The following is a 27574-nucleotide window of genomic DNA, read 5'->3' as shown; positions in this document are numbered from 1 at the left end:
ACCCGTTACTCGTAGAGTAAAAGGGTATACTAGATTCGTCGGAAAGTATGTAACAGGCAGAAGGAAGCGTTTCCGACCCCATAAAGTATATATATTCTTGATCAGGATCACTAGCCGAGTCGATCTAGCCATGTCCGTCTGTCCGTCTGTCCGTCTGTCCGTCTGTCCGTATGAACGCTGAGATCTTGGAAACTATAAGAGTTACAATACTGGGATTAGGCATGCAGATTCCTGAGATTCCTGCGCAGCGCAAGTTTGTTTCAAAAGAGTGCCACGCCCACTCTAACGCCCACAAACCGCCCAAAACTGTGGCTCCTACAGTTTTGATGCTAGAACAAAAATTTTAACTGAAATGTATTGTTCTCATCAATACCTACCGACTGACCTAAAAAAAGTTTGCCACGCCCACTTTAACGCCCACAAACCGCCCACAAACTTCAAAAAATCGTAAATATGAACGCGGATATCTCGGAAAATATCAAAGATAGAGAAACGAGATTTCAGATTTAGATTCCGTAGGCTTGAGCGCAGCGCAAGTTTATTACGCGAATATGCCACGCCCACTCCAACGCCCACAAACCGCCCAAGTCTGTGGCACCCACAATTTTCATGGTAGATAAAAAATTTAAACTGAAATGTATTGGTCTCGTCAATACCTATCGATTGATTTAAAAAAAACTTTGCCACGCCCACTCTAACGCCCACAACGCTTAAATCTGTCTACCGCCGGTAGGTGGCGCATTTGCTGCTTGCATATCTCCATTTTCCTTTGGTCCCTTTAGCTGAGTAACGGGTATCTGATAGTCGAGGTACTCGACTATAGCGTTCTTCCTTGTTTGGATACTGGAACCTTGCTTTTCAGATCTGACTTTACAATAGACTTGTTTTTCGCTGTTAAATAAAACAGTTAGAAGTTGTGGCTTGAAATACCTTGAAAGAAAAAGAATCTAAAAGCAAGCACATTTATTTATGGCTAAAAATAGAGACGGAACATTTGTTTACCATCGGAATCGCCTCAGCTGGAACTGAACTGTAGGCCTTCTACTGCGCATGTTAGTATATTTTGTGAGGCATACTTACAGGGTTGCATTATCTCGCCACGCGTTCCTTATAATTCCCAACTGGTTCTAGCTGCTCTGGCATGGAAACCCCACTGTCGAGCGGAGAAAAGCATACTTACCTGGCGTAGAGGTTAACCGTGATCACGAAGGCGGTTCCTCCGGAGTGAGGCTTGGCCATTGCACCTCGGCTGAGTTGACCTCTGCGATTATTCCTAATGTGAATAACTCGTGCGTGTAATTTTTGGTAGCCGGGAATGGCGTTCGCGCCGTCCCGACATTAATAATAAATTTTAAACAAACTGAAATAATAGATAACTAGCCTTAAATACAAATGTTTTTGAGAAGACAGCATTGGGATGTATCGCATTACAAAACTGTAAAAAATAATCATTTTGAAATAAAGTGATATAATTCAGTAAATACAATTTTTGGGAGAAGGCAGACTGTAGATATTGTCAGTGAAAGTGTATCACATTCTCTATATCACAATGCTGAGGAACATGTAACCATCTCCCCCCACTTAAAAATAAAAACCACAACATTTTTCTTTTCGGAAATTTATTTGTAGAATAATTGTTTTTGATCTTTTTTACGCCCTTAGCTTTTTCTTCTTGAGAAGCTTCTTATTATTGACATCAATCTTTCAATTCTCTACCATTTACTTGAACTGGCCAATTTCATGGCAAGCTATTGTCAATCGGGTTTATTTTTGCGGGATCTGTTGCGATCTATTAACATTTAAAAGTGGATTAGTTTTCTCTGCGCCCTCTTAGCCTGCGACTCATGCATATCTATTTATTGAATTGGAGATTTGAATGCGAGTTGCTTTTGATTTTGTATTTTTATTATTTTTAATGAAAGTACTTCGTTTAGGTAATGCAGAAAAATGTTGCTATCTAAGTACGAGATGTTAAGTTATAATCGACATGGAAATTTTTATGTTGGGATATTCTTTGAAAGTCATATTCTTGCCTTTTGTTTAATGTAAATATGTATATGTATGTTTTTCAATTGAATATAAAGGTGTGAATTTATTTATAAATTGTTTCATTTGGTTACCATTTTCATTTGTTTCGATTTTGTTTAATTTTTATCTGGACTCTTGTGCGCTTAGCTGCATTAACTATACAAAAATCAATTTGACTTATAAGCCTGCTCCAGACCCTGTCAAATTTCAATATCAAAACTCTCCATAGTCATATTTTATGGATCCTTACACTTTTCTGTATCTTTTCCTGAAAATGTACATTACTACAGCAAAGTGGCCCTTAATACGTAAACTTATAGAGGAGAAGGAAACAAAGGATTCAAAACAACAGAAACTTAACAAACATTAGTGTCCAATAGTTTTTTATACATTTATACTTTTAGGAAAAGTTAGTTTTCTTATGTAAATTAGGTCATTTAATGTGGATTCTTTAGCCCTGGCTATAAAGTCAATTATTCGGAATTATTTTAGCTTACACCAGGCCATTGTCCAAAATTAATGCAACAACTAGCAAAAAGATTTACCATACATGCATATTTATCAGTTTATAATATTACATATTCAATATCTTGTCAAATATTTCTCAAGTGTCTAGCATATTTATTTGTCCACTTCTTATTGTCGTACATCTTAGTTGTGTGTCTCTCTGTTTCGCTTACCATTATAAACATATCGCTTATTGTAAACATATACGAATATATATATATCATGCTTATATAAAAACACCAATTATGCAAATATAGTTAAAAAAGTTACAAGAAAACCATCTGATAACAAAAACTTCATCCCGTCCAGAGGGGGATTCTTGTATTCCATTCTAATTGTGTGCGGCGTGTGATTTACATTTCATCTAATATCGTTACAAGAAGCACCACAGTAGTCAGTAGCATTAAATAACATAGTTTTCTTATTTGTCTTTAGTTCCTTAGTACATTCAAATTGTGTAAAAGTATTGTATTGTCTGCGAAACTTGCTCAAAATTCACAAATCTGTAGATATTATTGTCATACAAATTGCATCCGTTCTCTGCCGTCCTTCCTAAATCCATATAATTCTTATTGTACATTGTCTTTGGGCTTCAGTTGCAGCCCATATACATATTTAATTTTGTTTTATTATCATTCATTTATTGTCGCAGTGTCGCGTTATTATTGTCGGCTTACGCTTTCATCGAACCGCATATTAAACATGATTCTGTATCTACATGCCTGTGTGTAGGTTTCGTAGTAGTTGCTAGAAAAATTACAATTTTACTGTACTAGAGATGTAGATGTATAAGTAAATTTAATAAGTATACATGTAAAAAAGTAGAATTCCATACTCGTAAATGTACAAAAAGTTCTCGCTGCCTAGCCACAAAATTCTACTGCCAACAACCGATCAAGTTCCGGCTATATATGGCTCAACCACCCATTCTACGCCCACTGTAGCAGTACAGTGGGCCCCCACGCATGCACACACAATTTCAACAGTTTTACATCTTACGAATTATTGTCAAGATATGTTTTTCAGATGATATTAGCCTGGTTGTGATAGTCGCCAAGTGGCCCAAAACCTCCGACAGACAAGTCCCAAGTGCGTGTGTGTACCAGTGTGAAATTATAAATTCGTATCGATAAGATGGAAATGCTTTAAAATTGGGCGGGATATGTTAATGGTAATGGGGATATGTATAGATCTGGATATGCGCTCAGATCTCAGGACCTCGTCTGTCGAACATTTTGTCTAGAAATCTAGATCGTAAGACCATTTACTGGCACTATCAGGCAAGTACGTGGCCACTAAAAAGTAGGCTTGTCGCTACCAGGCTAAAAACTGTGGAAATTCCGTATAAGATTAGTTGATGACTGCTGGCTATCGATCCCCTGGAGGCGCCCATGTCAACGACGTTTATTTTCCAGCCAAGATTATTGTGTGTAAAGCACTGCAAGAGGGTGTTGGAATTAGCTAGTTATATACCATATACACCTATACTTTTTCTCTCACCTGATAGTAAAGCTCATCGGGAGCATTCATGGGAACTGTCCAGTTCAGATAACCTGGCTCGCCATCCTCACACTTAAAGACCAGTGTTTTCATGTATTCCTCGAAAGTTTCGATTTCCGCTGATCTATCAATCGTCTGGTGCTCCCATTCGCAATATCGACCGGCTTTTACCAAGACCAAAGTAATGATTAAGTATTGAAAAATATAGAAGTCATAAGAGCGTACCTCCTGTTGGAACAGCATTGCCATCATCATCGTATTCTACTCCAGCATAGGCTTTTTGTTTTCGAGCTTCTAGACCCACCTTCTGGCCCAGTCCACCCTCGGGAGAGTCCGTGATGTAGAACGGATGATATCTGCATTAAAAGAGGGGTTATTAACTGATCGGAATACCAAAAATGAAATGAAAAAAATAAAATGCAACTTTTATATAAATTACAAATAAATGTTAGAACTATAAATAACATGTTTATCTAGTATTTTTACCTCGCTGGCTGACCCGAATCATTGCCGCCCTCGATGATGAACTCGTAGGTCTGGCCACGCTCCACAGTAATCTCAGGGATCAGCAGATCGTTCACATACCAGGCAATGCCCCACGAGGGCACCTTCGTAATGGCGGTATATCCCCGCTTGCCGCCCGTGGGTCCAATGCTGGCACGGAACTTCCTGACACCTTCGATTTTGCGCGTGGGCCATGGCTTGGGTCCGCTCTCGTCCTTCACATCGTACAGTGAACTCTTGCAGGCGTGATCGTTCTGGAAAATCCATATTTGAAATACATATCTCTATTTCTTTAGTGGTAGACCCTACCCTCGCCGAGAAGTTGATGCGAATATCGTCCTGGTTGTGATCACTGGCGGTGTGCGAGTGGGCATTGGCCTCCTTTCGGGCATTGAGTGGACCAATGGCGGCTATCACCGAAACCTCACGGTCGATGGGGATGGGAGCATCATATATGGCTTCATTGGGCTGCAGGAGACGCTTATAGCGGATGCTGGTGACCCCATTCTTTCTATCTCCGCTCACTAATGGAAATCCGATTAGTAGGATTTAGTTCTACCTAATTCTAGTTAATTGTTAAAATCCTCCTTATATTCTACTTACACACAACCACATCGTTGCGACCTCCGATCCTTTCATCCGGACAAGCACCCCGCTGACCATCGCACTGGGACAGATCTGAGATGAAGTAGTCCTCCGCTCGGAACACACGGGCAACCGTGTCGTAGAAGGCCACCACCACATCGGATTGGGACATCTGGGGTCGGCCATTCGCCCCGGAGAGTCCAAAGGCCATGTACTGATCCTCGTTGATGCGTCCGAAGAGTTCAATCTGCAGATATTCGCCCTGGAGCTCCCACTTTACCTGCAGCTTGTTCGGCAGGATCTCGCGACAATTGCTGTACACTGGTCGAGGAGTCGTGGTGGTCTGAAAGGGATCAAGGGGGCACAGTCAGTGGGATCTGTTCTTTTTTTTGAAGCTAGGACATGCATGAGGCTAAGTCTAGTACTCACGGGTGAATACCACCATGAAGGCTAATGCGGCGCGCATAAGTCAAAGAGATATACATTATGAGTTGTGTGAACATGAGCAAATGCTAGCATATGTAAGGGGGCAATGTTCCGGAACTAACTGGGCAGTACATCCGATATGGGGCATCACACTTACCGTTATCTTGGTCTGGCCCAAGGCTGGCGGTACGTCCAGATCCCTGGGAATGTAGACATGTCCAAAGTTGTGCCGGTACTCCACACACCACACGGCCAGCCAGTCGATGTCGTAGACGGTCAGGCTTCCAGGCAATTGGATCTCGATATCTTCTCCCTGATAGCCGCGCAAAGGTTCCAAGGAACCACTCTCATTGGGAACCTAAATAGGGAATAATACATTTATTATATTTATAATTATTATTAAATAAGCTCTATTTCAAGTAACTTACTTTAATGCCCATAATGTTCGGTTCGCTGCCATTGCCCACCCAGAAATAGGCATCAGGTCCAGCTCCATCGTAGTGCAGGTTGGGTCTATAAAACGTTAAATAATCCTTGGTAAAATACTTAATATGCAAAAACCCAGGCAAATCTCACATGTAGAACGTCTTGGCATCCAGTACACTTATGTTGCTGGAACGCAGGCCGTGGGCCAATCGCTTGAATTCGGGCAGAACCCGCGGCTTGGGCACATCCAGATTGGATGGTATAAACACCTCTCCAAAATCAACCTGAAACGGGGGTTAAGGTCAATGAGCGGGACTTCTTGGGCATATGATTAAAGGTTTCATGCACATCTTCCGGTTTTTTTTCCGGATATTTAAGGCGTGGCTGCGTTTTTATCCAATCTCTACATAATATATGAACTTTCTACATCACATATCAGCTGGGGTGAATATAGCTTTACATTGTTGCAAATTTTTGCTCAGCAAAGCAAACGAATAGTGATTACTCTTATAACAATCGAAACTTATATGTGCAAAAGGATATTTTGGTTAAATATGTAAAAGCTATAAAAAATATGTTCTATATCAAATCAGATGTATAATTTTAACCCTTAAAATACTTAATATTCATCCTTAATATTTATATTTCGGTGTTGTAACTAGACGGTAGTGCATCTTCAGAATCTTTATCTTTAGTAAATTTAGTTCTCATTCTAAAAGGCAAACTTATCCTTAACTTAGAGTCAACATTTAAGGGTATACCTTAAATTCTACATGTGCATTTTACGCGATACCGTGTCTACATTCGACGCGGTTCTAAGTAAGCAAACAAGCTTTGTTGTTGTATACCCAAAACATTTGTACATAATGTGTGTTTATGTATGCCTCCATGTGGGGGCTGCCCCCCTGCTGCCCCTACCCCTACTGAAACCCCCAAAAACCCCCTACCCATGGTAAAAAATCGGGCATGCGCGCTCAAAACTCCACAAACAACGCTCGCACACAGATACACACGGACGCACACAGGGGCAAACTAACCCCAATCCGGGTGCATCTGTGTGGGTGTGCGGCAGTCAGCCCCCAAGAAGTTTTTTGGCTGTCAGTCAATGGAAGGCAGCGTACACCCACACACACACACAGTCGCGAGAGGAAGGAGCACCCTGTATGCCACACAGATACACACGACCCCCATCGGTGTTAGTATCTGTGTGAGGTGGGGGCTGGTCTGCCCTGTGTGTGTGTGTGTGTTTATATGCAACCACTTGAGTTAATCAAAAATGTCTGCTGTAATTTATTTTACTACGGCCGCCATCTTTTATTCGACCCTGCAACAGAAACCCCACGTAACCCCCCTCGCAAAAACCCGATTCCCATTTGGGGAATCTATCTGGAAATGCACTTGTACTCCGCTCCTTCCTGGAGGAAAAACTTAAACAAAAGTAATTTTCGCCGGGCAAAGGCAAACATAATTGCCGGTGGACGTTGGACGATGGCATTTGCATATTCAGCACTGTAATTAAAATCTAAAACTCTAATGAAAACAAAGTTCCAGTCGGCTGACCCACATTATGGACTGCACACTGCACAAAGGGATTATTTGCCTCTCCTTGATAGATCCTTAATTTACTCTTAAGCAAACGAGAGACGGGAAACCAAATAACTTCCTTCACATTTTTTGTGAAAAGCTATTAAGACCATAATCGATGGCATGAAAGGCATAAGATCTTTGTGCAGCTGCAGTTAAATTACAAAAATGTAATTACAAAAAAGGCTAAATACACACACATAATAAATCTGGCGGAGGATGGCGCGTGCCATCCGCAAAGAAAAAATGGTTATTATACTATGGATTGGGATGGAGGAGATGAAGAAGAAGAGGAAGAGCAAGGACTCAGACTCACCGTGAAGCGTCTGCACCACACTGACAGCCATCGAATGTCCTTAATCCTTTTGCCCATGGGTAAGCGCAGTATGATGTCCGTTCGGTTGTGCGCCTGCAAAATGGGGGGATCCCTGCGGGCGGTTCCAAAAAGAGACGGATGTTGAGACCGAAAAGGAGATGAGAGCGAGATGGCGATACAGAGTTAAATGGGGCCCAGAGCATACTAAACTATGGGTACAAGTAAAGCGAAGTGTGTGTTTTCCCAACCCACGGTCAGAGCTTATTAAGAGCTGCACCAGGAAAAACCATTGCATTATCATCATAATAGTATCTTCTAAATTCAACAAGGTATGAAATCCCAACTTATACTATTCAAAACGGTCAACTTAAAGAACTGTCATTAATGACGTTTGAAAAGATTTCATGTAACATTTGTATTCCCCGTGAAATCATTTTTTAGCCCTAAGAAAAATTTCATTCATCAATTTTTGTATACCCACATAACATTCAAAACAGTCACATTTTAGAGACTATTAAAAATCCTTTAAATTATTATTTTTTAGATTTAATATAACGTTTGTATTGTAGAAAATACTGTAACAAAACATTGTACCTAGTTCTTCGTTAAATACTTATGTTGGCCATTCATTATGATGGTTTGAAATACTATACTTTAAAAATCGTTTTCTCGTCCGCATATTAAACTAAAAGTAGGTTATAAGCTTCAAAATTGTAATGGCTTGCTAAGATTAAAATCTCTTTTTAGTATAACACTTGGACGAGAAAGCCATTTCTCCTTTATTCCCTCCGATAAGTGACTTAATTAAACGTAATCCGACAAATTTTCTGGCCGGCCCACAAAATGTCATCAGATTGTCCACAGAGGTACCGCCTCCAATTTTCACCTGTATTGACAGACTGTACAAACATAGGGCTTAAAGCGAAACCAGCCAGAAAATGCAACAGATCGGACCCTGGCCCCGATTCCGAAACATATATTATATTGTTTGAATGCACGCTGCGCGACTTCATGTCATTAAAATTAAAGCAAAAACCAAACGAGCGACGACAAAACCAAAAACATTTCTCATTTTCGCATATTCGCATTATTTATGAGGCGAGTGCTGATGAAGATTTATGGCTAATGCAGCGAACCGAGGCATTACACACGTCTCATCCCCCCATTTGCCCCCTTCTTTTGATGGGAGCTTCTCAATGGTTGCATTGTTGGGTGGCAATATCTATAGAGTATTGCATTTATAACAACTTTTTCCAGCGACTTTAAACCCCAGCCAATTAGCGACTTTTTTGGCCTCGCTCTCAGTGCATCAGTGGATTTGTGTGAAAATGTAAACTCACCTGAAACTAAGAAAACATTTCTATACATATGTCTATACGTCTGTAATGTCATTTTATTTTTATAGTAGTTTCCATGTTTTATTTATTTGCTCTTGTTCTATCAATTTTAAAGAGATTAAAATCTATATAATCCCATATACATTTATTTAACATGGTTGTGTATTATTTAATATCACCTTTGAGATACCTTGGCATTGGAATTAGGATAAATCTGTAGCCTGCACTTCTAAGGCTTCCGTAATCATGTGGATTTAGCGGTGATTACATATCCATTACTGCAGTTACTGCATCTCATTTCACTTGCAGAACGGAGCTGAAGCCCCGGGGGTATATTAATAATCAACTTGAAGTCTAAGTATGCCAATCCCAAGGGGGCTGAGCAGTCAGCGAGTGTTTGCCCAGATGAATCTGTATCTGTTGTCGCGGGTTGCAGAGTCATATACTTGATATCCTTGGCGGGGATGGGTGGAGAGACGTTTCGATATAGTAGGGCTCCTTGAGGGCGATGCAGGATCGATTTATCCCATAACTGGGACAAGTGTCAGAGGCGAGTCAATCAGTCAGTGGGGCGGTTAGTCAGCCACTCAAGTGGAAAGGTCGACGTCTAATGAATGTCGACGCAGGCCACGCAATCCGCATTAGACACGGCTAAGCACTTAGCCCTAGCACCCTTGAAATGACACATTGACAGAGGTCCAAGAACCTGGTTCCCCATTCCAAGGAACCAGAAACAGAACTAGCAAATCAGAGCCATAAGCAGCAACAGTTGCAGCACTCTAATGAGCCAAAACAAATTGAATGGCTCTGTGTCAACAGTGCATCAAAAGTATCTGCTGGATACACACAACGATGTCCTGGTGGTTGCTCGGTCCTTTGTCTCCAGTTTTCCTCGAATTCTGTTTGCTTTCGATTCCTAGTTCCATTACAGCTTCCGCCTGGCAAATATGTTTGTTGCTTTATTTGATTTGCTTGTCCTCCCCACTTGGCAAGGACCTCTCCGCTCGACATTTATTGATGCACTCAGGATGGGTTTTAGTTTCGGTTCGGTTCGGTTTTGGATATTGCGATTGTGCTGGGCTCCAGTCCATTCATCGATTTTATTTTATTTGCCCTCGTTCAGCTGGTTGAACAGCCACATACATGCATATGTACCTAAGCCCCTGTGCACTTTCACCCAATTAGTTTGAATATAGATTCTGATTCAAATTCGGGTTCGCAAAGAGCAGAGGCGTCTTTTCATGTGTGCTTTCCCATTGACTAAGACCGAACTGGCCAACTTGTTGCGCCCCGCTGACTGGCACTTTGCATTCCCGCTCGATAAACAAAACGCACAACAATCGAGGGCATTTCGCAGACAATAAAACGCGCCAACTCAGCAGACAGCCAGCCACCCAATCATCCGACCATCCAACCATCCAGCATTCAACCCCATCCCCGGGATCTCGAAAAACCCCTGCAAACAAGGCAAACCACCACCGAAAATATTCTAAAATTATTATGAATATTTCATGTTTCCGTGACGAAGCGCCACCGCCAAGCCAACGCCCCCGCTATGTGTTTTTGTCGGTGACAGGCCGCCTTTCAGACTGATGAGTCCCGGTCCCGGGCTCGGCAACGACTACTCAATTAAATTTGTATTAAAGTCCGGTGGTCGGGGGCATTAATCACGCCAACAACAATAATAATTAGTACGCTGGGGGAGATAGCTACGGAAAGATGTCCCTTAACGAGCTGCTGCAAATCTAGTTAGCAATAATTGCGGGGAAATATTATAGCATAAAATGTTATAATAATAAAAGAGTTTTTCGTTAGCTCAGCAAAAAAAGAAGAGAGAAACTCGCTTTCATAAAGCGATTATTTCCATTTGTGCCTTTTTTAAAAATATTTTATTTTAAACTATCAAAGAGTTTATAAAACATTTTTTTATGAAATGAAATTATGATGAAATATGATTTGTAAACGCTATTTTTAACTTTATACTATTTTACAGCTCTGCATTGATTGATATACCACAGGAACTCAACACCTTTCTTTACTTTCAAGTTCTACTTTACGTTATAATGAACTAATATAAAAATGTATTGAAATTATTTTGAAATAGTATTAAGTCATAAAGTTGCTGTCATTGAAAATAATTTCCCTTAACCATTATTCATTAATTTCGAAATCTCTCAAGAATTAACATTTTATTATAAAGTTAATTCTTTTATGGTACGTTGATATACATATTTTAAGGACGGGGATATCCATTATAAACATATTTCTGTGACATCTTACTGAGATACAGGTTGATTTTTAACCGTATACCATAGGCCTTCGAAGCCTCTAACAACTTTTAAGTACAATTTCAAATGGACTGAAATGGAAATATTATAAAAGTATCTTAAGCATTCCCCATGAATACCAGGCCCTGCAAGGTGTGAAAAGCGTTGCCTACTTGTGAGCGCACTGGGGGTGAAGTGACAGCAACAGGCGAAACTACTTGAGGGCTGAAGCTGGATATGTTCTTTATAAGAAGGAGAGTGAGGAGGGCAAGGGGACAAGGGCAACCGAGGGTTAAGTTGGATGCCGAATGAATCCGCCAACTTTCTGGTGCTTAATCGAGTTAAAGGCAGTTGGCACATCAGCCAGGGGCGAAATCAGTCGACAGCCAAAACAGTTGTTCGTGTTGCGGCTGCGCTGTCAACGTTGATTAACACAATGAAGGATGATCCGGGATGGTGGGATGGTGGGCTGGTGGGCACTGGTGGGTTAAACAATGAAGGACAAAACTAAAACTTCATTTTGCTACTTTGCATGCAGCAAATTTTAATGAAATCTGCATAAATCAGCGTTAAGCGAAAAGGCAGGCGTCAAGGTGGAGCAAAAAAGGGGGGGTTTTGCACTGCAGATGCAAATGAGCAACAGCCACGGGAGGTGGGTGGTGGGTGGTGCAGGGGGGAAGTGGGGTGTTTGTGGGTGGTGGGTGTTGTGTACAGGACAAGGCAACGGCGTCATCCTCTTTGTCATGGCAACGGGCGTTAATCAGCGCGGCGTCGCCTTTATGCTTCTCAAAAAACTCTAATTTAATTACTTATGCTCGATGCATCCATTGTGACACATTCTCCACCCGAATCCACCCACTCCACCCAATCCTCCCACTGGGGGGGGGAGGTAAAGCGAGCGTGAACACAAAAAGAAGTGAGCAGCACAAAAAACTGAAAGGCACTGAAAAAATAAACAAAACGATGATCTCTCATAATCAAAGGTAAACCCATTTTGTTCAAAGGAAAACTGTTAGAAATTGTATCATATATCTAATTAAAATATGGATAAGCTTAAAAAAAAATACCATTTTTGTTCATTTAGGGGGAAATCATTATAAAAAGATTTTTTCGAAGTTATTTTATTATATTCGGAAAATGGTATTATAATGATGTTCCTCTGGAAAGCATTTCGTGCAGTTACTTTATGGGGACTGTTCTGAATTTCAGTTTTGAGAAATGTTGACGAATTCAATTTGACTTGGTTTCCGTTTTAGTTTTATCCTCAAGCTTTATAAGAATATGCTTATTAAATAAATACTATTCTCTAAGAAATGTACTTTAAAGCGCATGAAATATTAACATTTGTGCCAAGCAAACACGAAAATGAAACCTTGCTTGTATATTTTTCAGAAAAACTAAAAGCACTTCTAAAATTTTAAGGACATACTCTAAATACTTTTTTTAAGTGCCAAATCCTGATGCAGCAGGATTGGCAGCCCTTCAACTTCGCCTGCCAGAAGCAGTTGAGATAATTAACGCTGATTGGCCTGCCCGAGAAGCTTAGCAAGAAGCCGGTTTTAAGGCTGTCACTTGCCAGCAGGATGAGCTTGGTGGCAGGACGAACTGCGACAGAGCCTGTCCCAATGCCAATCAGATGCATTTATCAATTATCGCTCGGCGACGTCATGCCACACCATACATACACAGTTATAAAAATCATTAGACATAATAAACGCGCGCAATTTGTTGGCTCAAATGCATGCGATTGCGATAGCAGCGGTGTGCCACATAATACAGCAATCATCATCGTGCTGACACCAGCGCACCAACCCACCGTCGACCTTCAGGCACCCACCACCCAAGAACCACCACCCACTCCCCCTTTTCGGAAGGTGCATGGGCCACCCGGTGGTATGGGTAATGTGTCTGAAAGCGTAAAAGCGTGCAATCGCTACAGCGTTCCGGGCTTCCACCTCCTCCTCCATCCGAAAGCCCCATACTCGTGGCACAATGTTGCTCTTTGTCAGAAGGACAGGAAGGACGACGGAGGACGGAGGACGGCGGACCAAGGACGACGGCGGGGGGAAATGGAAATGGAGGCGATGGCATCGTTGTACATTGAACTAATAAAGCCCGGCACGTGGCATCAACAATGAAACGCATTAAAGTCGATTACAATATGAATGCCCGGGTTTTGGGCCATGGATTCGCCTTGGTTGGTTCTCCTGCAATGGTTCTTAGTCTGCCAACCAACATACTATGCTACTACTACACATCATCAAACGATTTCTCAAGCGCGAAACCGCGCCGAGCGTTTGAGAATTTCGAATGGGGAAATCCAGTGCGTAAACATCCTCAGGTTTTCTTTTTGGCTGCGTGATTTGGGATTGGAAATGGGAAAGGGGGGGCTGTGGAGCCCGGAGACTGCGCAGTGGGGAATGGAAGCCGCTTTTCGGGAACCGCAATCGCTTATGCCTCGCACGATGCGCTCTGTTATTCTTGGCCTTGCGGAGATATTTTGCCAAAGATTGGATATGCAAAAATAAGCTAACATTAGGGTGTGTAAAGTGTTTTAGTGCACTCAAAAAAATACTTTAAGGTTTCGTGATTCAAGAATGACTAAAATCTGATAACCATTTTTTCGCAATAAAAAAAGCAGTGTTTTGGTTGCCATTTTGCAAGTAATGGTTAGAATGAAGAATGTCGTACCACGTTCTTCTCGTTGTTTAATTTCCAATCCATTGGCATTAAAACCTGAAAATTTTTTATTTTTGCCATTTTTTGCAAAATTAGGTGATGTAACCCCTTACAAAAATGCCAGAATTGGTCAAAAAATAAATTTCCCTGAAGTGATTGGGATCGTTAGCATATTTTGCAACCTGCTCAAAACAGTCGATCTTTTAGCTGTACGCCTTTATTTGATGAAACTACGGTTAAAAAACCGCTAAAAATAAGAGTACTTTTGACTAAAATCTGAAACCCATTTTTTCGACCTAAAAAAATCAGTATTTTGGTTGCCATTTTGCAAGTAATGGTCAGAATGAAGAATGTCGTACCTCGTTCTTCTCGTGGTTTAATTTCCCATCCATTGGCATTCAAACCTTTTCATTTTTGTAATTTTTTGCAAAAAAGCTGATGTAAAAAAAATGCAAAATTTATAAAAAACGCACAAATTGGTCCAAAACAAAATATTCTGAGCTTGGCCAAAAAAAAAAAATTTCCCTTAAAGAGCAAAGGTTGCATGCTTTTCAAAACAGAATAAAGAATGAACACTTTAGAAAGAATTTGTTTTTTTGTCATAAGCATGATATCCTTAGCCTTGGCATTTGGGAATTCAACGAAAGGGTCTACCCCTTCAACATTAAAACCATGAAAATCAAACATGACATTCACCTTAGGCGTTTTTGTGATGCCTGATATGATGTCAATGCCAAGTGGAAGGCCACTTCACCTTGTTTTCGGTTTACGGATCAGGGAATTAGGATGAGGCGCAGGATTAGTTTGTGATAATGAAAAATGCAATGCCCGATTTCTAAGCATTCAAATGACGTCAAATTGTGTGCGTGTCTTGGCTGCAACGTGGGGATTAGGCCAAAAAGGGGGCTTAGTGGGTGGCGGTGCAGTTTGAGGGGGCGGGGACCTGGCTAATACCGGCTTAGTGCGTTCAAGTGGCAGCGCAAGGAGACTGACAAGGTAAATAGTTGAGCGGCTTAACCTTGTGGCGACTCAAAGTAAATAGTGGCGAAAGGCTGAAACTTCGCTATCTCTTATAACGCCCCCTCCCCATTTCTCCGCCGCCCTGCGGCTTTCTTTATTTGCTGTTGTTTTTTCGGTTGGCGGTACGTTAGTCCCCCCAACATCCCCCCATCCCCTTTACATATGACCGCAAATCTAACGTGAAGAAATAAATGAGTTTTTCACATTAGGAGGCAACCAAGCGACACCACCAACTTGGCAACTTGCAGAGCCACAAAGGCGCCGGGAAGGCAAAAGGAAAACGACAACGAGCACAAATGGCAGGCGAGATGAAAAATGTTTTTTAATTTTTGAAAGTGGTTTCATTGTCAGCCGTGCGTAACGTAAAGTCTGCAAGGATGCGGGGACCCCAACACACACAACACACATCTACATCCACCCAAAACATTCGCTCACGTTCCGAGGAAATGGCCTGCTGCGCTCGAGTAGCCAGGACATCTCCATCTCCATCTCGAACAAGGTCCACTCTGACCATCAACGGAAAGCCCCAAAAATGTGTGAAAATGCATTATCAGAACTGCGATACTCACATGCCCGTGTACTCCTCCGGATAGGGAATGATATAGCCCTCGGGACTGGGCCGCTGCGTCTTGCCCACCCAGAAGAAGGCGTCTGGTCCTGTGCCGTCGTACGCAAAGGACTTCACGAACAGCGTCGACTCGTCCACCGCGTAGATTTGACCCTGGGGAATATAACATTAATAGGTTTTAGTAAAACAAATTTCAATATGCTTATTAATATGATTATATTTACGAAATTTCCTAAATTACTTGAACCAATACATCATTTTCAGCTATTCTATTGTATAGAAAATGCCTAAAGGGGAATTTAAGAACCTTCTTTCATTTTAATTTGGTTCAATAATATAATGCTTCTTATATTAAACAAAAACATAACTGATCCAGACTGTTACTCATTTAAGTGGTTCAGAAAATCATAGCTCTTTTACAAAAATATCCTATTGATGAAGGTGTGACTTGTATCTTTATAAATAAATTCTTTTATATATACCAAATTTTAACATTTAAATTTGGGATGTGAATATTATTAAACATTTTTAAGAGCTGAGTTTTAATTATAAATAAAAAACACTTCGTATTATTAAAAGTAAAATGAAAATATCCCAAATATATGCATATATGTATATATATAAATGTTCATCTAATAATAAAATAGACTTATAGGAAGATTAGTAAATTTGTCTTTAAATTATATAATAATTATATAATATATAATAATAAACCCTTTTTTGTATAGCTAAGTTTAAATTGACTAAACTTAGTAGAAGACGCCAAAACTCACCTTGATGCCATGGGCAAAGTTGGTAAAGTCCCCGATATAGCGGCCGTAGTAGGGTTCCGGTGGGGCTCGTCCGGCGGCTGTGGATGAAAATAAGGGGTTGGGAGATTGTTAGTCCAGAGCAGATTTAATTGAAACAGGCGGCCAAAAACTAAGTTTTCCACTTCTTTCACAAGCACAGAGAGAGAAAGCAGAGAAAGAGCCTTCAATGCGTTGCATTTTTCAGGTGCTTTTGCTTTTACTTTTGCTTTTCCTGCAATTCCTGCTACGGATTCATAATCCAGAGGCTCAAGAAAATCGCTGGACACGGACAAAGAGCGAAGCCTGCTTTGCAAATTAATCCTCAGACGAAAGAACTTTGCCATACAGAAAGTTGCCTCCCAGAACCCAGAACCAATGTTGCGCCTCCAACCAACTGGGGATGTGGAAAAGGATGTGAATGGATGTTCCTGTGCCAGTGGATGATGATTACGATGACTATGACGAACTGGCGCTCTGTTTGCCAAACTCTTGACAAGTCCCCGGGGGAGTTGTTGGCATGCCTTTCCCTTTGGGATTGCGCCATGAAATTGATTGAAAACCATGAAATATATTGAAATTCAATGCTAAGCTCGACTTGCCAGCCGTACAACTTGCCAGCTAAACAATGCAAATGTATGCCAAAATGTTTAAAAAGAACAGAAACAGACAGCCTCCAAGTGATAGGTGTCAGAGGTGGGTTAAAATGGGGGATGCTAGTTGCAATTTCAGTTTGTTTCTGGCTTGTCGATTCGATATTAAGTCCCAATGCCGTAAGCTGCTCTTCCTCTTTACAATCGTTGTCAGGGGGCCAGGGGATTCCCCAGAATGTCTCAATTGATGGTGGAGATGGTGGAGATGGTCGATGGTCTATGGTATACATATATGGTAGCCAGGACGACGGCGGCAACAAAAGCGTAATATGAATTAAATCAACTAATGCGTGCATTAATCTCTGAAGTCCTGGACCCCTGGAAGCACGTGGCCCCATGGAATATACGTGCTCGAGGATATTTATACAAAGTGATGACGAGCACGTTGACATCCCCCTTCCTGGGAAAAGCCCAGATATATCCACCGCCTGAGGCTGCCCGGCACACGACCGCCGTTGGTTGTTGTTAATAATGTTTGGTATAGGGGTTTCGGGTTCTCCGGTGGGGGGGGAAAGGGAACAAATAACAGTCAATGGCCATGTCTATCTTTCTGGCTGGCTGAGTGGTTGTGTCTGAGGCGTCCGTCTCCAGATTTCTTCGTCACTGGAAACCGATAAGATTTCTCGCAGGCGATAAAAAAGGAAACGAAACGTGGAGGTTGCCAAGCAGATGGCTTTATTTTTGACTTGTTGCCAGGTTCTCGGCGATAAAATTGATTGGCAACTCACGGCACAGCACAGAATCATCGACCCACATTTCGTTTTTTTCTACTTCCAGTCACTTTGTCAATTGAATTCATGACGCACAGTGCAATCGAAAGGATACCGAAGACAATAAACGCTTTTAATCCACTAATGCCCAGCTGGCGCAGAGGAAAGGATCGCAGACACATAAGCCCTATAAATTAACGGGTTGCCAGGGATACTTAGCAGGACATCCCCTTTTGGCTTTGAGCCCCTGCCCAAAATCTGAATCTGCATATAACCATCAAATCGCAAAGGGTTGTGTCCGATCCCACCCCCGGTTATATCCCTAATCCCATCTACAATCCGCTCGACAAGTGCCTTTGGTGGAGATTGGGTGCGTTGCTATTAAGAGCGTAACCACAGGCAACCAGTGCATTCTGTATCTGATTTTGGAGGCTGCGAATGCCTGAGATGGATGGTCAGGTGATTGACTTTCAGTTTATGGCAAATATTTGCACTAAGCAACTGCTGCTGATGTAACAAAGGGGGGATTCAAGTGGGGATTACTTTGTTTCATAAGGTATCTTTATTTATTATCAATGTCGGGACGGCGCGTACGCCATTCCCGGCTACCAAAAAAAGCACGCACGAGTTATTCACATTAGGAATAATCGCAGAGGTCAACTCAGCCGAGGTGCAATGGCCAAGTCTCACTCCGGAGGAACCGCCTTCGTGATCACGGTTGACCTCTACGCCAGGTAAGTATGCTTTCCTCAGCTCTAACTTAAGGGTTCCATGAGTAGACTGCCAGAACTGGTTGGGAATCACAAGCACCTTATAAAATCAAAGAGAAAAGTAGGCTCTTTTAGGGGCTGGAAAATTCAGGTAACCAAGAATTCTTCAAGCAAAGCCTCGCACATTTTCCGCAATTAACCCGGTACGGTAATAATGTTATTAGAACTGCCGTTTGAATAATCATCATATTTATTCCCTTTATTTACTCAGCGCGACATCAAAGGAACAAACGATAATTAAATTCGCACTAATCTGCCCGTAATTTATTTTATCACATGCCCATCTTCGACTTTGACGTCGTCATCAGCATCAGGAGCGACATCATCATCCTCATCCTTGTTCGGGGGTTCATTTTGGGTTCCTGGGCTTGGTTTGAGATCCTGTAACGCACGCACGACCAGGACACACGAAATTCCAAATCAAATTTTCATTTACTTCCGAAATAGAGTCTTCCTTGGGCGAAGGAGAGGGCGGGGGCGGGAAGGCAGGTCGTCCTGCCCCCGCAGAAGGACTCATTGGTTGGTGGCCCAACCTCATTAAAGCTCGGAAATATTCCTCCCCAGGAATGTTGTGCCCTGCTCTTCTGACGGGGGATGCTGCTGGTACATCTGTATTTGTCTTTCCCACTGCGAGGGTGTGTGCGCCCCCGAGTATCTGTGTGTGTGTGTGTGGATGGTAAATCGAATAAAATTTAGCTGACTCAATAAAAATCAAAAAGCGTTAATGCTAACGATATGACTTTAACCTGAAACCGAGTAAATTGTTGCTTGTGTCAAAGCCAAAGGAATGGGGAAATGCCCGGCCCTCGGATTGCCGCTTCTCTCGTCCTTCGCAGCGTGAATTTGGGCGGAAAGTCGGCAGGATATGGCAACTGGAAGCAATATTGCAACGTAATCTGACAGCGACAATTTTTTGCCGAACTCGGAACTCGGACGGAGCGACTCCTTTCTTGGCATCGGAAACTTGGCAGGGAAGCGAGAGCGTTTAATAAATGATGATAAATAAATAAGAAAGCGCGAAAAAGGAGGCTGGACGACGACCACCAACAAGGAGCACTAACAAAACGAAGGCAGCTAATGGATGGGAATCCCATTCCAGGGAATCCCTTCGTAATGATCGATGATGGAAGAGAACCCAAAATGGCCTTGGAAATCGGACAACATTTGTTCAAATTACCTTTGCTTCTTAGCAAGTGTAACTTTTCCAGCCATTCAATTAACAACTATCACTAAACTAGTTAAATCATAATGCTGTCTAATATTTATTATCAATGTCGGGACGGCGCGAACGCCATTCCCGGCTACCAAAAATTACACGCACGAGTTATTCACATTAGGAATAATCGCAGAGGTCAACTCAGCCGAGGTGCAATGGCCAAGTCTCACTCCGGAGGAACCGCCTTCGTGATCACGGTTAACCTCTACGCCAGGTAAGTATGCTTTCCTTCGCTCGACAGTAGGGTTTTCATGTCGGAGAAGCTAGAACCAGTTGGGAATTACAGCTGGTAAGGAGAAGTGAAACCTTTTTGGGTCCGTAGTAGGCTACGCTTCCAAATGCAAAAGAAATGCGAAGGTAGCTGGGTTCATTTTAAACATATGTGTATTTTTTCCTTTCTTTGTATTATAAACTCAAATTTATTATGTTTGATCCAGATAAAATAAAGAGATTTGAACGTTTTTCGGAATCAGGGGTAAATTATGTGGAATGGGTGTCTAAGCCATACTCTACAACCCCAACAAAATATTAAAATGGAATTAAAAGTATTCCTTTTTATCTATTACCAGAAAAATAGTCAGAATTATACCCGATTAAATTTCAAATTGTAAACAAAATGCTTGCAAAAAAACAAGAAATGTATTTTAAAAGGTATTTTTTACCGCATTCGATAAGTGATTGGTACAGATATGTACAAAGTATACAAACGTTAGGCCAGGCTGAATCTTATATCAGATTATACAATCAATACCAATCTATTTGTATAGCTCTCTTCACCTTAAGGTTATTTAGTAATATTTAAGAAACACATAAGATTTGAAAAGCATTCTTCAGATTATAGTATAAGTTCATTAGTAAGTATAGCATAAGTCTTTTTGCATAGTACAACTATTGAAATGTATCTTTTATGTCGGGACGGCGCGAACGCCATTCCCGGCTACCAAAAATAGCACGCACGAGTTATTCACATTAGGAATAATCGCAGAGGTCAACTTGGCCGAGGTGCAATGGCCAAGTCTCACTCCGGAGGAACCGCCTTCGTGATCACGGTTAACCTCTACGCCAGGTAAGTATGATTTCCTCAGCTCTACCTTAGGGGTTCCATGAGTAGACTGCCAGAACTGGTTGGGAATTCTAGGAAGGGTTCGTAAGGTAATGCCTACACCCAGGAAGTATGCAGCAAGAGGTATGTACCTGAATACCATGATATCGGCATGGCCGGACTTCCTCCCCAGTAATTTGTTTTAAAGACTTAAGTCCCGAGTCCCGCGGCGCGCTATCTGCTCCCGGCTGAGGCCAACACTCCTGGGAGATTTGTGGGCTCCCCGCTGCGACGGCCAACGCCCCCGTCTTTGAAGGAGGCGTGACCTCTCAGCTGGAAATCAGCGCAACTCGCATTTATATTTATTTCAATTTTATGACTTCATGTTAGCCGAAACCTAGCCACAAACGAAATGAAACTCAAATATGTACACAAAGTTTCAATGTGGCGGCGGATGGTGAGTTGGAGGATTTGTGGGATTGTGATTGTGGTGCTGCCTGGGAAGCAATGTGTAAATCCAGTGCACAGATTAGAACATTTTGCGCGGCAACATCACAGAGAATTATGCGGCTCACAGTGGGTGTTTTTTTGGGCGGGGGGCGTGGCAGCCTTACACCCACAAGGACATCGCCCTGTCTCGCTCTATTTAGCCGCTCGTTTCGCTTCGTTTCGGTGGTGGTTTCATATGGGGAACCACAGATCCCGATCCCCCATTTGTATTCATCTAATACCTTAGTCCTTCGCCGGCAAAAACAACATCAACAGCAACAGGAGGCTGCAAAGGAATCGCTTCTTCGGCGGCACGCTTGAGCTAATTTAATCGCTGCAAATTGCTCGACAATCTGCCCGGCATTAGAACTGCTCCACTCACGTGAATTTCGAGCACCCCCACCCCGAGGCAATGGGATATGCTATAGGATGGTGTACCATGTATATGTGGAATATTATTGGGGGGATGTGGGAGTGGCTGGTGTGAATTAGATTACATTGCCATGGCAGCGGGGATCCAACAAAAATAAGTTTGTGGACTGCAAACAAGCGATAAGCTTGTCAAAAACTGCACTTTTCCAGTTTCGCACAAAGCTCTATCGCACAGAACGAATTTTTGTAAACATAAATTGGTCAGCAAATTCAAAGCAAACGGGTATTTCTGTGTGACCTATCAAATATGCCAAAGATTTTGCGATTTTTGCTATTTATTTGCAGTTGGATTGATATCAGTATTTTTGCATTGGACACTTTTAGAGAGTTGATTTGTTCCATGATAAAAATCAACAAGGATTATGTTTTTTTTAACAATAATATAGCTATCTTGTCAAAATTATTTTAGATCTTTCTGAAATACATATTACAATTTTTAAAAATCATTTGTTCCTTGAAACAATTTAATCTAGATCAACAAATTGGAAAATTAGTCGAAATATGGTATTCCTAGACATCGTGATATTGTATTAATTGGGGGGGTTTGATGTAATTTTTTAGAGACGTAATATATTTAGATTTTTAAATGGCAATATAGGCACTTATAACAAGGTATATTATTTTTCCTGTGCATTCATCTTACTCCCTGCTGAATTTTAATCCTAATTCCCCATTCCAGTCCACATGTCCAATACGCAATGACATTCCAAAGTGGAAAGGGAAAGGAAGTGGAGTGATGTAAGCGCAACATTGCACAACCAAATCAGTTTGATATTTTCGCTGTTATGGCTTTGGTCTGTCGATGTTCGTGGTTGGCCAACTGCACCACCACCGCCCACTCCGCCCACAGCGGACAATTGGGACTCAATGAACCGCACCACCGCCGCTCCAACCGCCAACTTCAATAAGCCAGCGGAAAGTTACCAAAATGGCTGGACAAAAGTGCAGGCCAACGACGTTTAATTGGCCGCCCCATGTCCCATATGTGGGATTATAAAGATCCCCATCGAAAACGGGGGCGATTCGCATATAAAACCGACTGCGTGGGAGGATGGCCATTCACTTCACAGGCAAAGTGGCATAGAAACCGAGTTAGGGTTTCAGATATGACAGCCATAATTGGACGCGTTTTAAGATCTCTATCTTCTTTACTCTCCTGCCAATTTCAAAAACCTTTGAATCTTATAAGCTCTAACCATTTAGAGCCGGAACTTGTTCATAAACGAGTTGAAGCCCAAAGCTGAAGTTGAATGGAATTTAATTATGGCTCATTGTACACTTATTCTATGTGCTCAAGTCCCACGACACTCTAAATAAATGAACGTTTTTCTAGTAGAATGAAAAGTGTTACCCGCAATGACTTTTAAAATTATTGTACTTATTTTGCTTCCCATAGCTTGGCATCATTATCAACCGGATGCTTACTCAAAAGCTTCCATCTTTTGATGAACAATTACATTACAGTCTTACGACTTAAGTTAAATCTTAAGTTCTATTAAATTAGTTAATAAATTTGAAATTAATCCATAGAAACTTAAGCTGTTAAATTTTAAATCAAAAATTGTTATATTTTTAACAGATTAAGATCTTTGTAAGTTAATATAACGACAGTTTATTGAAATATAATTGAAATGAATACTCTTTTAAAGAACCTCTTGACCTGAAATGAAGTATGATTTACCCATTAAATTTAACAATGCTTGTTTTAGTGATTATTTTGTTAAATAAATACGTGCCTTATGCTTTCAAAAACCCACTTTATTATTGGATTCCCCTGAGTTAACCCACTAACACAGCTTCCTGTACTTAAACAATTCTCTGAGTTTTGCACGCATCCAACTTCTGTTGGAAAACTCGTTTTTGTTATTTATATGATTATTTTTTTATGCACATACATATGTACATATTTAGTTAGTGGTAACTGGAATCGCATGCGTAAGTCAAGACACGCACTTTTTAACGACCGTTCGATGGCGACACACTTTCGTTTTTCAGCAGGCCCAGTTAATTTACATTGGCGGCAAGTCAAGCGTTCCATTGGTTTTTCAGTTGGGTTCAACGGGCTGCACATTTCGCATCATTTTCATTTTTATTTTCGATTTTTTCCCCCTCAATTTTGTGAGCTGGAACTCGGTTACGTAAGACGTCCGCAAGTGTGAGACTGGGGCGACAAGATTGCCGCCGACTCACTTCTGTTTGTGTGTTACTTTTGGGGCCAAGTCGGTGGCTTGTATCTGGGAACTGTGCAGGCCAAGTACAAAGCTATGGGGCTCGGTCTGTCAACCGGTTTCCATCCACATTACACCAGGCTCTGCTCGATTTTTGCCAGTACCTCTCGGGGCCCGAGATATGAATGATTTAGTTCGCTTGCGGTTCATTGGCCCCTCTAATGCCCTATCGCGATGTTTTGCATAATGCGAAGAGTAATTTTTGGCAATAAATTAGAATTTCCTTGGCCGGCGACAGTTGGCTGAATTTATAAGCGAGTGTCAAGCGAGCCAAATGAATCGAAAGGAAAGTTGCCCATTAGTCAGTGAGATAAGGCCAAAGAGCAGAAATTTAAATGGTTTCGGGGTGGTGAGAGAAATCTCGGGGTAATTGGTAGTTTCAACTCACAATGGGTTAATTCTTGGTAGCACACTATTCAACAACAACCAACCTCCATTCCCACATTCAAAAAGGTTGTACCTGGGTTGCCCTTTCTTTGGCGTGACCAACAAACCAGGTTCATTGAACCCCACTGACATTGCGTCACTGCCCAGTAAACCTCGGCCCATCTAATTATGGCAATTAAGTGGTCATAGCCAAAGTTTTTAAAATAATATGCAAAACAATGGGAATGTCTTGATTAAAGGTCCCTCATTTACATAATGTATTCACACGATTGTAAATTGAGAGAGAAGACAACAAAACTGGTGTGAAGAGCTTGCAAAGTAAGCCTTTGACTTTAAAGGTAGATTGCTCAGATGGCATTTATGATCTTGAGTGTGACGATTTTTGGCCTAGATCATGAAAGCGTGAAATGTACATTGTACATATATGCTGGAAATTAATTATCTTGAACGGCGATAATTGTTATAATTGAAGTCTTTATGCACTAAAAAACGTGTGTCACATTAATCTCTGGGGGGATTTTCAAAGAAACCCTGTAAAAATAATAATAAGTAAATAAATCAAATTTCAAATGCGCTTTGATCATCTTGCAATTAAACAACTCACGTTATTTTCCTGAGAAAAGGTTAAATATTAAAACCTTAAACGCTCTTGCTAAGTACCCATAATAAATCTAGCAAAACTTTTTGCAAATCTCGTGACAGGTGCTAATAGTCTGTGCAGGCATTTGTTTTTCAGCTATAAGTTAGGGTTTTTAATGGCCCTTAAAAAACTCATGAGGTATGAAAATGACGAATCAATTTAAATATTTTTTTTTGGTATGAAAGTCATTAAAAGTACATCATAGCCCAAAGCTCTAATCACTTGCGATACATTCAGACTTTTGAGTTCTTACTCGCCAAGCCTCAATAGATATTGAGCAACTTTCGAGGGTTTTGAGGCCCCGTGAAAAAAAAGGTACTTGATTTAATTGAGGTTTCGTTAAGGTACTCACTCTTAGCCAAGTTGCCTAAGGCCGAATTCATCATACTTGTGACTTGGCGTTGGCATTTATTGAGCCATCTGATTGACTTGCAGACAAACCACAAGACAGCATTTATCTCAGCATTCTTAAGCGATGGCAGCAAAAAAAGTGAAAGTATCTGGCACGCAGCCTCGTCAATAAATTGCACAATACTCGATACACAATTTTCTACAGAAATATAGCATTGTCCGAGCAACTTCATATTGATAGGCTAATTTACACGTATTATGTTTACCATTCAATAACGTAAAATACATATGGAATATAGAAAATTTTAGATTTCTGTCCTTTGGAAAATGGATACCAAAGGATGGATATCAAGGTGAAAATGATACGGAGACAAGTATCCTTTCTTATACATATTTCTATCAGTATTATGATATTATATTTTCCAAATCTAACATATTTTATCTATTCCATATAACACTGTTTTTGAGTATTTTGGACACCCGTTGCTAGTACTTTGACCGCCGCTGTCTGGTGGCACCTACCACACGCATACAGATACACACCGAAGGACGCCCACAGGACACACGGATGGGGCACTCACTCACCTTGACAGACGCGGCATTGCAGGAGTGCTGCAACAGCGGCAACAACTGCCAACTGCGACCATGTGACGATGGTTAATCCTCGTGCAGTCGGTGTCCTCGTCCTGGTCGATGATTTTGTTGGTGCTGCCATTGTTGCTGCTGCTGGGGCTGCTGGGGCTTCAGCTTGTCCCTGACGACGCGTTTTCCACGAGGTGGTTTCCCTGACCAGCCTGCTCGCTTTCCTCCACATTTTCGGCTGGGCGATTGAAACAAAGGCGATATCAAAGCAAATATAATTTCGGCAGCTCCTAATTTTCCAGCCCTCTTTGGGTTTTCCGGGTGGTGCTACGGATAATTGTATTATAATGGCGGTTCCCGGGAGCCTGCGCTTGCGTGCGTGGGTGAAAAGGCCCGGATTCCGGGGACAGGTGCTTCCGGGGGGGCGGGGCTCAGGTGGGCGCTTTGTGATTCTGTTTCAGATTATGTTCTCTTAATTTTTGGTGGGTTCTCCTTAAAGTCAACGCAAATATTGGTGTAGTAATCCGTAGTCCTTGTAGTAGTCCTCGTTTCGAGGTCTCAGACTCCACAATATACACACATTCCTTCAATGTACATCCATCTATCTGTATGTACTGCGTTTCGGTTGGCTATTTACTGCTTGGTTAATTTGTATGATTTAACTTGTAACTTTAAGTTGCATAACATTTATTTTCTCTTGTAATTCCAATAATATTTATTTATGCTTAACTCACTTATGAATTTCTTATAGAAATTTCTCTAAAATTATTGCACAATTTTCACATTAACATTTATTGTAGTTGGTTTAGACGCGATTCACTTTGAGTAAATCCTATTAATCGCTGCGATTTAATTGATTGCGTTAAATAAACGGTGTAAAAAGAAACGAAAATGTTTTATTTCGGGCTAGGCCCATTCTGGTTTTTACGCGTTTTTAGTTCGCGCACTATTTTTATTTGTTTTTACATGGATGGAAAACTTGAATTAGTAAATTAAGGTAGTAAATTGTTTCTGATAACACAGGTTCAGGTGCAGTTGGCGAATTTTGTTGAGCATTTGGTGTGGTGCATCCTTTTTTCGTTGTGCAGATTTGTTCAGCGCCAAAGTGGAGGAAAGTGATGCGGGAAAAAAGCGTTACGCGCGTCAGGGCGAATCGAATCGAGCTTCGGACTTAGTGTGACCGTCCGACGTCGGTGTGGCTGCAGGCGGGGTCTCGAAAGATACCGTTCGCCGCTGGAAAATATACCGAAAGAACTTGTTAGTAGGAAAATATACCGCAGGACAGTGGCGTTGGCTTGGGGGGTATGGGGTAAAAAGGGGTTCAAGTAAAATTATTTCGAATCAAACGAAAAAGAAAAACATACATGCGACTACAAAGTTATTAATGCAAAAATGTCTCAAAACATAATCATTATAATAAAATTTCCATATTTCTCTTCTATTTATTTATGACAAAAAAAACCCATTTTCAAGCAACCGTTACAATTTAAAAACGCATTTAGGCTTCCAAAGCCACCCGCCTAGGTGTCGCCCCAAGCG

General features: G+C 41.4%; 1 protein-coding gene and 4 non-coding genes across 6 annotated transcripts; 1 reads left to right on the top strand and 4 right to left on the bottom strand.

The window, feature by feature from the left end:
* Positions 1-1172: 1172 nt before the first annotated feature.
* Positions 1173-1337, top strand: LOC119545855. The gene has a single exon (XR_005219135.1). It is a non-coding gene; the product is annotated as a U1 spliceosomal RNA (small nuclear RNA).
* A 265-nt stretch (positions 1338-1602) lies between these two features.
* LOC119563169 (protein Skeletor, isoforms B/C) lies at positions 1603-27235 on the bottom strand. 2 transcript variants are annotated; one of them, XM_037876434.1, is made up of 14 exons: positions 26039-27235; positions 16521-16597; positions 15749-15900; positions 7877-7988; positions 6127-6260; positions 5979-6063; positions 5708-5908; positions 5554-5574; positions 5143-5467; positions 4849-5063; positions 4522-4793; positions 4261-4391; positions 4036-4199; positions 1603-3973 (listed from the first exon to the last, which is right to left on the bottom strand). In XM_037876434.1, the coding sequence occupies exons 1-14, from the start codon at positions 26265-26267 to the stop codon at positions 3812-3814; spliced, it is 2280 nt and encodes a 759-aa protein (XP_037732362.1). In that variant the 5' UTR covers positions 26268-27235; the 3' UTR covers positions 1603-3811. The 2 variants fall into 2 exon arrangements, with proteins under 2 accessions (XP_037732362.1, XP_037732363.1); XM_037876435.1 differs by lacking the exon at positions 5554-5574 and having other exon boundaries at positions 26039-27234.
* Positions 18476-18640, bottom strand: LOC119545874. Its single transcript, XR_005219153.1, has one exon. It is a non-coding gene; the product is annotated as a U1 spliceosomal RNA (small nuclear RNA).
* Positions 19942-20106, bottom strand: LOC119545867. The gene has a single exon (XR_005219146.1). It is a non-coding gene; the product is annotated as a U1 spliceosomal RNA (small nuclear RNA).
* Positions 20794-20958, bottom strand: LOC119545873. Its single transcript, XR_005219152.1, has one exon. It is a non-coding gene; the product is annotated as a U1 spliceosomal RNA (small nuclear RNA).
* Positions 27236-27574: the final 339 nt, after the last annotated feature.

This window comes from Drosophila subpulchrella, chromosome 3R, assembly GCF_014743375.2.
Source record: "Drosophila subpulchrella strain 33 F10 #4 breed RU33 chromosome 3R, RU_Dsub_v1.1 Primary Assembly, whole genome shotgun sequence".
NCBI classification, from domain to species: Eukaryota; Metazoa; Arthropoda; class Insecta; order Diptera; family Drosophilidae; genus Drosophila; species Drosophila subpulchrella.
This window is presented reverse-complemented; position numbering and strand designations above follow the sequence as displayed.